The sequence below is a fragment of the Pleurodeles waltl genome, chromosome 6 (assembly GCF_031143425.1).
Source record: "Pleurodeles waltl isolate 20211129_DDA chromosome 6, aPleWal1.hap1.20221129, whole genome shotgun sequence".
NCBI lineage: Eukaryota > Metazoa > Chordata > Amphibia > Caudata > Salamandridae > Pleurodeles > Pleurodeles waltl.
This window is the reverse complement of record NC_090445.1, coordinates 668,384,739-668,397,560: the sequence shown is the minus strand read 5'-3', so window position 1 is coordinate 668,397,560 and position 12,822 is coordinate 668,384,739. Positions and strand designations below refer to the sequence as shown.

General features: G+C 44.7%; 1 protein-coding gene and 1 long non-coding RNA gene across 2 annotated transcripts in view; one reads left to right on the top strand and one right to left on the bottom strand.

Moving 5' to 3' along the window:
- PIP4P1 (phosphatidylinositol-4,5-bisphosphate 4-phosphatase 1) overlaps positions 1 to 12,822 on the top strand; it is a 193,176-nt gene that overhangs the window by 116,836 nt on the left and 63,518 nt on the right. The window contains exon 4 of the mRNA XM_069239066.1: positions 11,915 to 12,020. Within this exon, the coding sequence (XP_069095167.1) occupies positions 11,915 to 12,020 (106 nt within the window). The remainder of the gene's footprint in view (positions 1 to 11,914; positions 12,021 to 12,822) is intronic.
- LOC138302016 (uncharacterized) lies at positions 3,347 to 8,529 on the bottom strand. Its single transcript, XR_011205220.1, has 3 exons — positions 8,378 to 8,529; positions 8,008 to 8,224; positions 3,347 to 3,544 (listed from the first exon to the last, which is right to left on the bottom strand). It is a non-coding gene; the product is annotated as an uncharacterized lncRNA (long non-coding RNA).

Genomic DNA, 12,822 nt, shown 5'->3' with positions numbered 1-12,822 from the left:
GAAGGCCTAAAAAGAATTATACCACCAAGAACACCACCAGTTCCTTCGTGGAACCTCAACATTGTCTTAACACGACTCATGGGGCCACCATTTGAACCCATGCACTCATGTGAAATGCAATATTTAACATGGAAAGTTGTATTTCTAATTGCCATCACATCTCTAAGAAGAGTCAGTGAAATCCAAGCATTTACCATACAAGAACCATTTATTCAAATACACAAGCATAAAGTAGTTCTACGGACAAATCCAATTTTTTTACCAAAAGTCATATCACCGTTCCACTTGAATCAAACAGTAGAACTACCAGTGTTTTTCCCACAGCCAGATTCTGTAGCTGAGAGAGCACTACATACATTAGACATCAAAAGAGCCTTAATGTACTACATTGACAGAACAAAACAAATTCGGAAAACAAAACCATTATTTGTTGCTTTCCAAAAACCTCATACAGGTAATCCAATTTCAAAACAAGGCATTGCTAGATGGATAGTTAAATGCATTCAAACCTGTTATCTCAAAGCAAAAAGAGAACTGCCTATTACACCTAGGGCACACTCACCTAGAAAGAAAGGTGCTACCCTGGCCTTTCTAGGAAACATTCCAATGACTGAAATATGTAAGGCAGCCACATGGTCTACGCCTCATACGTTTACCAAACATTACTGTGTATATGTGTTAGCAACACAGCAAGCCAAAGTAGGACAGGCTGTACTAAGAACATTATTTCAAACAACTTCAACTCCTACAGGCTGAACCACCGCTTTTGGGGTGATGACTGCTTACTAGTCTATGCAAAGCATGTGTATCTGCAGCTACACATGCCATCGAACGGAAAATGTCACTTACCCAGTGTACATCTGTTCGTGGCATGAGACGCTGCAGATTCACATGCGCCCACCCGCCTCCCCCGGGAGCCTGTAGCCGTTTTGAAGTTGATCTTCAACATTTGTAAATTTGTAAATATATCTCTTTAAACTACATTATGTACATACATGTTTACTCCATTGCATGGGCACTATTACTATAATACACAACTCCTACCTCACCCTTGGCGTGGAAAACAATCTAAGATGGAGTCGACGCCCATGCGCAATGGAGCCGAAAGGGGAGGAGTCCCTCGATCTTGTGACTCGAAAGACTTCTTCGAAGAAAAACAGCTTGTAACACTCTGAGCCCAACACTAGATGGCGGGATGTGCAAAGCATGTGAATCTGCAGCGTCTCATGCCACGAACAGATGTACACTGGGTAAGTGACATTTTCCATATATATATATATATATATATATAATATATAATTTTTTTTTTTTTTCCACTAAAAAAACACAAAGGTAACAGGGACATTATAGTTAGGTTATGAATTTACTTTATCAGAAGCATAGAAATTCAGCAGACTTGCACCCTAAGGCAACTATAACTCATGCCTCTGCCATGGCACAGATTTTTTCTCTATAATTTGGAGTAATTTGCGGTAATTGGCAGTACAAGGCCAGGGCGCGAGTTATAGTTACTTGAAAGAACCCTAATTATAACTGCTGAATTTCTATGCTTTTGTACGAGTCAATTCAGAACCTAACTATCGAGTGTCAGTAACCTTTGTGTGTTTTTTTTGTTGTTTTAAGTGAATTTCTTTGTTTTTTTAACGTACATATTAATTGTTGTGTCAAGCCAATCAGGGCCTTGCTTTTCTCAAAGATCCGAGGAGGATCCGCGAACCCATGGATTGACTGGGGAAACAAAAAAAGAAGAAAAAGGGGGGCAATTTGTTTGCTGTGAGGGATCCGTAAGGTAACCCTCCATGTGTTATGTTTTACACTGTTTGTTTTTTTTCCCCCACCCGCCAGGCAATGCGAGAAACAAAATGACGGCCCCAACTTTTCTGTGAGTTTGCGGCCAGCCAGTCAAGGCCTTGCTTTTGCTCCGAATCCACAGAGGATCCGGGAAGGATCAGAGGCCAATCTGCGTCCTTATATATGCAAATTTATTTTACAGTGAATTACAAGAAAACCACTGAACGGGTTTACACCAGATCACAGAAAGGTCACTTTCTTGGTGTAATTCAGTCCAGTAATTTTGGCGTTATCGCTGTTCAAAATTCCTATGGAAAAATGAATGGAGAAAGAGTTTTGTTCCTCGCCTGCCCTACCCTCCCCCCTGTTTTCTTGGCCCCCGCTTGACAGACCACCCCAAAACTTTCCAGAAAGCAGCTGACATGGCTAGCAAATTTTTCTGCCACATTTTGTGAAGATTAGTCAACCAGCGCCAAAGATATAGGCAAGTAAAAAGAATAAATGCTTTTTCTATAGAAAGTAGGTCAGAACTACAACTACCTAGTGGTGACCACCACCAGGTAATTTGGTAATATATACATATGTCATTATGTTTATTATGTTTTGCTTTATAACAAAAGTTGTGTGAAAAAATATGCTCAGTACTGCTTTCTACTCTGATACAAGCATGTGAAGCTTCCAGCACTGGAGTAAGGAAATATCTTACCTGTAACTGTAGTTCTCCAGTATTAGAATCTTTCATAGATTAACATGTGACCCACCCACCTCCCCTAAGAAGCTCACCTTTATCTAACTCAGTACAGTTCTTCCTATAAGCACTAGTGCTTGAAAATCTGAGGGACTGGAGTTACTCTCCAGAAGGTTCTACAGGGTGGTGTCTCCTGATTGGTTGACTGTTAAGTTTAGTCCTTTTTAAATCATGACTATGACATGGTACTAAATTGAAAGTCCTAAGGCCTTAATGTCTATTGACACTACTTTTTTAATGTACTTGGGTCTCCCATCTCGACGACTGGGAATGATTCAAGAATGTGACTCTATAAAAGATTCCAGTACAGAAGAACAAAAGTTACAAGTAAGTAACTTTTTTTTTTTCCTTTTTGTCTATTTTATGAAAAAGGGAAAAACACAGAATGAAAATGAAGATCATGCACACAGTACAGCTTTTAAAAGCTATGTTTCTGTAGCTGTGTGTGCAGTAAGACCAAGATAACCAGTAAAGTAGTTTTTGTAGTCTACTTATTCTAACTTAAATACACAAAAATGAACATTAAACTTTACGAACAAATCTGCTCTTACACTTTCTTTCGTTCTGAAACTGATTTCAGATTTTCACATAAATCAAACATTTATTTTCTATCCTTTACCCTAATTATTCCTCACTAGCAGAGCTCTCTATATGTTCAAGTCATCAGAAGGACCCTTAGGTTCCACTTTTTCAAACAATTTCTTTGTCAAACAAATTCTTTGTAAACTAGAATGAAAAATTTCCAAGCTATCCTAACAGAAAGTTTCCATTCTATTAAGGACACGGAGGCGAGGATAATGCTTCACTTTCTTTCCTTTAATGAACAACAGCAGACGTTAGAAGCAAACGACACTTCTCACAAAACCCTGGGATAGAACTGCAAATTTCAGCAGCCAATCCACAACAAGCCAGTCCATATCCTGATGCCCCTCCTCAGGCACTTCCTCTTTCTTGACGTGAGATGAAGATAACCGAAGAATCACTCCCCTTTGCTGGCCTCAACACCTACAAGAAAGAAAAATACACCATATCTGAGTAGAAATCTAGACTACAACTATTTTAATATCTGCTGCAAGAAAAGAAACCAATAACATCAGAAAACAATATCTCAACATCACATTTCCTTCTGCTAGTGTAAGGAATCTGAATAACTTTAAATCAGATGACTAATCTGCTGCATTAATAATATCCTCCAGTCTAGCACCCAGAGAAAAAGCCTTAGATGCCATAGCACCCGTGACAGAATGAGCCCCAAAACACGCCACATTGATGCCTGACTCCTGCATAACTCACCGTATCCATCTGGCTATGGTCGGTGAGGAGATGGCTTTAAAAGGCGTTCGAATGGAAATAAGCAACTGTTGCTCCCCCCGGGAGCCGAATGTCCTCAGTCGCAATCTCATATGCCTTGCGGCATCGCACCACACACAACTTAGGAGAAGTATCAAAAGCAGGGTAAGAAATCATTCTAGTATCCGTCTTAGTCCTCTGGGACACATGAAAGGTAACCCCTTGTGGCGTAAAAACCCTACTGGAAATATCCAGGGTCCTAACATCTGAGACCCTTCTGCAGCAGACAAGGCACAAAAGCATCGCAAGCTTGGACGATATTTCCTTCCTGGAAAGGTACTCATTTGATTGCCAGGATTGGAAAAGATTAAGAACCAAATTAACATCCCACAAACTCGAGTATCTGGGTTGCGGAGGGAGAGCCAGGCGAATGCCCCTTAACAGTTTACACACCAGAGGGTAAACCCTGACCTGCCGAAATAGCAGAGCGATGTTCATTAACAGTACGATAGGCCAAGACTGGAACAACGTCGCACCCCATGGGATCCTCTTCGCGTTGAAGACACCACCCACTTTGTCCATGAAGATTTTTATCTCTTAGAAGTGCTGTCTGCCCAGGCTGCGGTCAGCAATCTTTGAGCGTCCGATGAAAGGCCTGGGACTTTAAATCTTTCCCTGACGTCCTCCAAGCCATGAGAGTAAGACGGCCTTGGAGAACCAACAGGTGACTCTGGCCCAGGGGATCCTTCAGAATATCCATATCCTGGGGGAGAGGGATTGGAAAATCTCAAAGTTCCAGAAAAACTGGAAACCGCACTTGAAATCTCCAAACTGGAGTGATCACCACTACCTGCTTCTCCTGTCTGTGCACGTGCGCAGCCAGACGCATTATTATGGCGAAAGGGGGAAAGGCGTAACCCTTCTCCTTTGACCAGTCCTGGAGAAATGCATCTGTCGCTACTGCCAGCGGATCTGGATTCCATCTGATGAAGCGGGAACTTGATGATCCAGCCGGGACGCAAAGAGGTCTATCGTGAACGGACCCCACGGTGCATTGAGATTCGTGAAAACACCAGGATCTAAACGCCGCAAACTTGTCAGGCCACTCCCTTGTACACCAGTCCGCCCTCTGATTCCAGGACCCCGGAAGATATTCCGCCATGACTGAGTTATGGTACATGAGGCAATATGCCGAAAGATCCTTGGCCAGATCTGCCAGAGCTTTGGATCTGGGACCCCCCCCTCCCTCCCCCCCAGATGGTTGATGTAGCCGACCACTGAACGAATGTCCATTTTGGGGAAGACTGCACAGTTTGCCCTGTCCTTGGTCCAGCATTGAATTGCAAAAGAACCTGCGAGAAGCTTCAGGCAATTGATGTGAAGGTTTCGCTTGGCTGAAGGTCACCTTCCCCTGGTGATGGAGTCCCAGCAGCGAGCTCCCTGACCTCAGCCATTGGTATCTGATTCTATAATTATGTCTGGGTCAGAACCGAAAATCACTCTGCCGTACCAGGCTTCCATATGGGAAAGCCACCATCTCGTTCCTTGCCTCTTCTGTCAGAGCCACCTGATCAGAGTAAGAGAGGCCCTCAGGCAAGTGAGAGTCCTTCAGGCGTTGCAGCGCCCTGTAATACAGGGGTACTGGAAAAATCGCCTGCATAGACGAGGATAAAAGACCCACTATCCGAGCAATCTGATGCAGCGATCGAGGGCCTTGCGATTGTCTTCCTTTAACTCCACACAAATCTTCGTGATTTTGCGAGAGGGTAGGCTGAGAGTTTTGTCTACCGAGTCTATGACAAACCCCAGAAAGGTGGTCTGCCTGGAGGGAATCGGAGCCGACTTCTTGGCATTTATCAAGAAACCCAAACCCTCGAAAAGAGAGATGGTGTATTATAGTTGCTCCCACAACCTGAGTGAACACTGATTCATCAGCAAAAGATCGTCCAGATAGGTGATCAGACGCATTCCCCTCCCCCTGAGATGCTCCATTACCAGCCTCAATACCATGGTGAAGTACCAGGGGGCCCGAAGATAGGCCGAACGGTATAGTCATGAATTCATAGACCTGCCCTTTCCATTAAAATTGAAGAAAACGACAATGAGAGGGAAAAATTGGCACTGCAAGGTATGCATCCTGAAGATCCAGGCGTACCATCCAAAAAGGTCACGCAAGAGATGGATGCCTTCCATCTTGAAGTGCCGGTACAAAAGCCAACCGTCAAAATCCCTCAGGTTGGTTATGGGCCATTGGGCCCCTGTCCCGCTTGTCCACCAAAAAGATAATTGCTTAGGAAACCCCGAGGATAAAGGGAAGTTGGAATCATAGCCGCTTTCTGGCGCTACTCCCTCACCTCCTGGTCCACCAACCACTGCTGTGAACGGGTGAACACTAAGGGATGCGGGTGGGAGGCCTGAACCAGAGAACAGAAAAATTCCAGCTGAAACTCTCTGATTGTCTGCAGAACCCAAGGGTCCAATGTAAGGGACTCCCATTCTCTTACAAAAAGAGCCAGCCTCCCCCCAATTGGAAGGAATACCCCGACATAACATATAACATAAATTACCGGATTTGGTTCCTTGCAGAAGCCCCCGTAAGGGTCCTTTGGCTCCTCTGCTGTGTCGGCCCCTCCTAGTGAGGAAGAACTCTCCCAACCGCAGCTCCTCGGCCACACTGCATGGGGCTTACCTTCTAGCAGGGCCTTGAATGTAGAAACGGCCGGCCGAGCACTCTCTCCCACGACAGGCCGAGAGAAAAAAGCGCGGTTGAAAAATCTTCTTTATTGATGATTGCGCCTTGTCAAGCGATGTAAAGGTAGCAACAAACTTGGACAACTCTTTTATGAAAGGTTCTCCGAAGAGATTCCCCTAAACCAATGGCCCTGCCTCCACGGAAGCCAGGTCCCCCAACTTTGGATCCACCTTTAATCAGGAGTGACGCACGCCTCTCGGCGGAGAGGCCACAATTGGAATTCCCAAGGAATATTACAGCACTCTGGGCCCAACTAGAGAGAACCTCAGGAGACAAAGGAATGTCAGTCACCTTGGCCTGTTCGGCTAACTCCAAAATCTTTGTAAGAGGGCCAGAAATATCAAGCATCTTGTCTTGACAGGCCTGCCAGGACCTGTCGATCCCTTTTTTTAAGATCCTTGATAAACTTTTGTGGAAAATTAGCCATTCTGGGTTCTATGTCCTGGGTATAGGTAACTTTCCCTGGATGAGAAGGGCGAGGATATTCCACCCTCAACCGCGCCCGGATCTCCTCCTCCAGAGGCTTGTGCAACCTGGCGGCAACATATTACGTGACCTTATCGCAAAGGACCCACTCGGAAGAGTGGGCGTGGACTAAGACCTCAGCGTCCGACGACCCCGTAGGCAACTGAATCTCCAAGGGAGTTTGAGTCAGCCGCCAAAGCCTAGAGGGGACCGCCTCATAATAAGAGTTATGCGAATCCTCCTCCTCCAGATCCGCTGACGGCAACAGGGAGAGAATCGCCATCTTGAGGGGAGGGCTCAGCAAAAGCTCGTTTCACCTTTTCAAAGGCTGCTATGTCCAGGCCGCCTTCCATCTTGTGTTTATGGGGATGCTGCGCTTATTGTCCCCAGTCTGACGGACTGTGAAGTGACAGATTAAGGGGGGCCGGGAAAGAATGTGCCAGCTGGAGACGCTTCCTCTCCAGTGGCTCAATGGCGACCGCCACCGGCTGTTGAATGGACGAATCCAGTGCGTCACAAAACTTATCATCAGTGGGAAGAACCGAGATGGCCTCTTCCGCCACATAACCCTCTCCTTGCATATTGGATGTTATGACACCTGTACCACAGAATCTTGAACTATGCCGGTGAAACAGAGCCCAGCAACGTCGGGCACAGCGTGCAGCAAATGTTTGTAGGATAGAGTCCAGTGATGGTAGGCACAGCGTTGCAGCTCAACAGGAGAAAAAAAAACCTACAGAAACACCCCAGGAGGCCTTCACAAAGGCTGTTAGGGGTAACCCCGTGGGGCCTACCTTCCTTTGATCTGTGGGAGAAGCAAATACCTGAGCCCGGCCCCATGGCTTGTTTGTGTGTGCTACTAATTTAGAAACCTTGAAGAGATACCGACCTGGACCTCCGGGCATCAAAAGCTGCTGAAATATGAGACAAAAAAACAGTCTTACACGCTGTAATTACAGACCTGCGAGGGCGTCAGGGCTTCCAGGACGCGCGGTGTCCCGGTCGTGATTCTGCAGGCTCATTCTGTGCTTCTTTTTAGAGCGGAGCCAAGCAGGAACCAGCCAGACGTGCAATGCAGTTTGGAAAACACCGCTCTGCCCTTGGGCACCCTGGAACACCGCAGCACCTGACGGGTGGCCGAGCCGCGATTGGGGAAGCGATTAGCGCCCAGTGGCTCACTGTAAGGAAAAAAGGAAACCACAATTAGCGCGCTGCTTCTTTACATTTTTTAACCTACGCGCTCGATAGACGGTGAAATAAACTACAGACAAACAGGAAAAAGATAAAAGGCACTTATTGTTGCAATGGAGCATTGTCCTTAAGCAGCTTACTACGTTGTCCAAAAGCACACATGTAGTGCTGGTGAAGATGCATTCTGCGGAGGCTGCAAAAACCCTATTGAATTTGCACGTTGCAGAACCTTTCCCCCTCGAGATGGAAACAATCTCTGTGCAGTGGTTTCCACGTCACCCTGTGCTCACATTGTAATTTGGGCTTTTCATCAGATAACGATGTGAAGCAAGCCTGCATCATGTGACACGCTGTCACCGTGAGTGTTGAAAGTTGTCTAGGTTTCTATACTTTCTAGCTCCTTAAGGGCATAAGCAACCCAAATCAGCTTTCCAGAGAAATCGATTACATTGAAAGTAATTAAAGTTTTGACTTTTCAACAAAAAACTAATTTAGGATAACCAATATTGTTTTATGTGGCTGCTTTAAAATGCTAGTGTTTGCTTCCTGTGTTTTGTATCCATTTTTAAAATAGAGCTTTACAAAAAGATGAAGACAATAAAGGGGGGTGGGGGGTGGGTTTGTCAAAAACGTTTTAAAAAGGTACATGGGCATTATTAACTACATTTTGAAAAACATTTCCTTTTTTAAATGCATTCAGACTTCCAGCACATAGACTGACATAATGAAATGAAAATGAAGCACAACTGTTACCCGACAATGGCCCTTTTTATGAGTTTCTTGTTAATTCTGCAGGGAGATACTGGGCTGGAATGAATTATTGAGGCGTCCATTAACTGGCAGTGCAATTGATTTTCCCCGGAATGGGGAATAACATGTTAACCTAGGAATACAGGTTTAATTCCACACTTTTTTCCACCTTCAGAGGTGAATAACTGGCCAAAATCGACACATTTATCACCTTTTTGGAGTGGTTTGGTAAGTAGTTTAGGGTCTTTTTTTCTCTTGTCAGGGTTGTACACATGGTGCTAGGATAGCAGGGGGACGTTTAACTCTAGATGGGGGAAGCTTTTCCAGTTTCCCACTTCCATCCATAAATGCTGCTGTGTGCAGGGTCTTGGCACAGCTGCTGGTGGTTTCAGCCATGTATTACGCTCCAACCAGGTTCAGTGTTTCGGGGCCCAGAATTATCTGGTCTGGAGTTTGCTCACCCAATAATTGTGAGCCCAGAGATATAAATAAGACTGCATTTGCTCAGAACAGTATTCTCCATGCGCGTTGGGCGACGGACAAAGAAGTTCACCATGGTGATGATGAAAAAACTGATTTTTAGATATTACGAAATTGAAGGAATGTCTCCTAGGCCATTGGAAAAATGGCATGGCGTGGAATTCTACATTTAAGCAGTACGATAGCAAAATTACCTTCCACAATGGAAAATACGCCAAATTTTAGATTCCAAGATAGAGTTGATTAAAAAGATCAAAGGTGATGTGAAGGGACATACTGTTTTAAGCAACACGGAAGGAAAGGGGGTTGTTTGCCTTGAATGGTGTGATATGTAATTACAAAAGCTGTTAAGACACTCTTCGTCACAATAAGCCAGTGAAATATAACATGGTTAAGGAAGACAGCTGAGAGCTAGATGAGCTGAAAATGGGAAATAAATGTTTAAGGAGACCAAGGTAAAGTGGATTAACTGAGTTGATATGTTCTGAAATAATATTGTGCACTACAGTTTTTGACTAGTCAGGGGTAGATGCCCGATTCTCATTACTCCAAGATGCCCAGTGCAGCCTTCCTACCCCTCGTTTCACAACTTTCTCGCTTGTCTTCCCAGCACCCCAACACATACCCTTCTCTAGGGTTATTGTATTGATGTAATGGTGGTATCAACTGCCATATTGCGGATAGCCATAGTATCATGGTGCCCAAGCATGAATGTGCTAATCTGGGTACCCATTTTGCAACGAAAGAGAGGTGTAGGGATAGAGAGGGAAGGAGAGGTGTATTTTTGAGAGGGTACAGAGAGAGCAAGCGAGATCGGAAATCTGGGTGTGTACTTTTGTCTGAGTGAGGGAGTATATAGGTAGCTGTTTGATAGCAAAAAAAAATCGGGCCTGTCGGAGAATTAAATTCAACTGTGGGTTGCAATAGTGATGATAGGCTGGTAGAGTGCAGGTTAGCTAGAGGCAATGTCTCCTACATCTCTGGCTGTGTTTGCACCCAGAACACAGTAAACTGCCTCTTCCTGTTTCGTGTGTTTGCTAATGGGGCTCATTGCAAGGTAAAGAAAGAGAATAGTACTGGTGGTAATGAGATATTCTTAACTTTCCTAAATACTTTGACTACTTGCCCGGGTATAATCTGAGGTGCCATGCTGGGCAATAAAACAGTGGAGTGGGAGGCAGCCCAGAGTAATTATCAGTGGCTCAGATTAATTTAAACTTTCCATCCATCACTTTTTTGTATTCCTCAGTGCGACGGGAATCCCTAGACAAGGGTCCTGTGCTCACTTTGCATCTGAAATTAAGCTGCGCCTAACTGGAGAGGCGCACAATAAGGCTGAAACTGGTCTTTGGTTGCTTGTTTTCTCAATCAAAAAGGACCTGGCTTGGCAGTTTGGGCTGGACTATTCGAGTAGGAACTACGCTGATTTACTATTGGCCGGGTCTAATCTGAGGTGGCTTGGTAGGCAAAAATACAATAGGCTTGAATGCCTTTGCGAGTAACTACCAGTAGCTGATATTAATTCAAGCATTGCATAAATCGCTTGTTTGTGTTCCTCGGTGCTGACTTCTTGGATGGGTGATGTTAGGGTGTTAGCAGCCCTACTTGGAATGCTGAAAGCTGCTCTTCCTTGTTTCTCACATTTTTAAGTTGTCTCTCACATTTTTAAGATATAGACTGTAGAACCTCCTTCTAGGTTGCCTGGGTGGCTCCTGTAGTGAAGCACTTATGCTCTTGGCCTGGCGAAGGCATGGGCTCACATTTGGGCAACTTTGAGACTCACAGAAGAGATTGGGCACAAACAACTCTCCGTTTGGCTGTAGTATCCTAGTGTCACCTTCGTCTGAGGGGGGTGAGTGCTGTGCATTGCAGTGCTGCTCTGTGGAGTGTGTTCTAATGTGTCAGTGGGAGAGTAAAGATGCTGGCGCAAACCTGTCTGTTTGCGTTGGATGTTCCAGAAACTTGGGCTTCAGTTGGGAGAGTGTGTGGGAGGGGAAAGTGCATGTGCAGAACTCGTCTCCACGATATGGTGAACTATGTTTTGTCGGAAACAACAGTTGCTAGAAGTCCTTGTTGAAGTGAGCATAAGATGTTAGAGTGAGCAGCTGAGTAAGTGAACTAATGAGGCTGAAGTGTCTGTAATATGTAGCACAGAGGTGCATGTCACACTAAAATCTAGCCTCCTGCACTATTACCAGAATCCCCAAATTCAAGGACAGTCATGCAGTCGAGTGTGCGCCTCCCTGCATGATTGGTCAGTTAACTAATCGCCAAGCAGTTGGGGGGGGAAAAAAAAGCCTAGAAAGTTGCTACTCTGAACTTTTTTTTCTTAAAACATTGCCTACCCTTGGTGACTGGGATTGCCCTAGGCTATCCTTGGGAAATTGAGCCCTAGCTGTAGCGTTAACCTTGTTCTCTCTACTGTCCCTTTATGTTTTTCTTCACAGTAAAAGAATTATAAACCTGGGACCTGTACATGCTGGACCACTGAGCCCAGAACCACAGCCTGTAGGCGTACGGGTGGTGTGTGGACATTGCAAGAACACATTCCTGGTACGTACCTCACTTCCTTTGTGGAATCTGGATAACTAAGAAGGGTCGAAATTGGAGCAGAATTGCCTTGCAATTAGGACCTTTGTGGTGAGCAGTACAAGGAATATTTTCTTAGCACTAGCAGCAGTGCCATTGAAACGGCAATAGTCGTTATCGTCATGGGACATAACGCAAACTAGTCTTTGGTCACATAAAGGCACCAGGACCTAATATGTGTTTGTATTATATTCTTGTTCATTGTACACACAGTGACTTGCAATACAGCCCAAATTTAACACAGCTGTGTAGAAGCTTAACAGAGTAAACCAAATTGGCATTAAGCTAAACCGCACAGACGTATTTTGAAACTCTTGAATATTGTATATCAGTTCTTTTTAAAGCTTCAAACATGCATTTGCAAGGTAGGTATAAGCACCCCTTAAGCACAGGGTATGAATGTATTGTTAGCATTTGAATTCGGTTCCTGGCTTGTTTTTCTTTCAAAACCAGATATGGGAAATGTCAGCAGCAGCCGGACTCTGCGAGATTTAAATCTTTCTCGTCATTGCTTCTCATCAAATTGATGTATTTTCGTCACAAAGTTGTGTGAAGTAGAGATATGACGGCTCACAGCTATGAATGAAAGAAAAACCTTGAACTAATTTCTCTCTTCCCCTTCCTATCAACAAGCCCTGCACCCTCAGCAGGTCCCAAAGCACAGGTTACCCCTCTGTTTCTGTTCCTTTGCATAACAAAAACATGATTTCCTCTGCTTTCCTGCCTGCGTAAGTTACTTATAGGTTACAGGGCCTGCTGTGAAGCT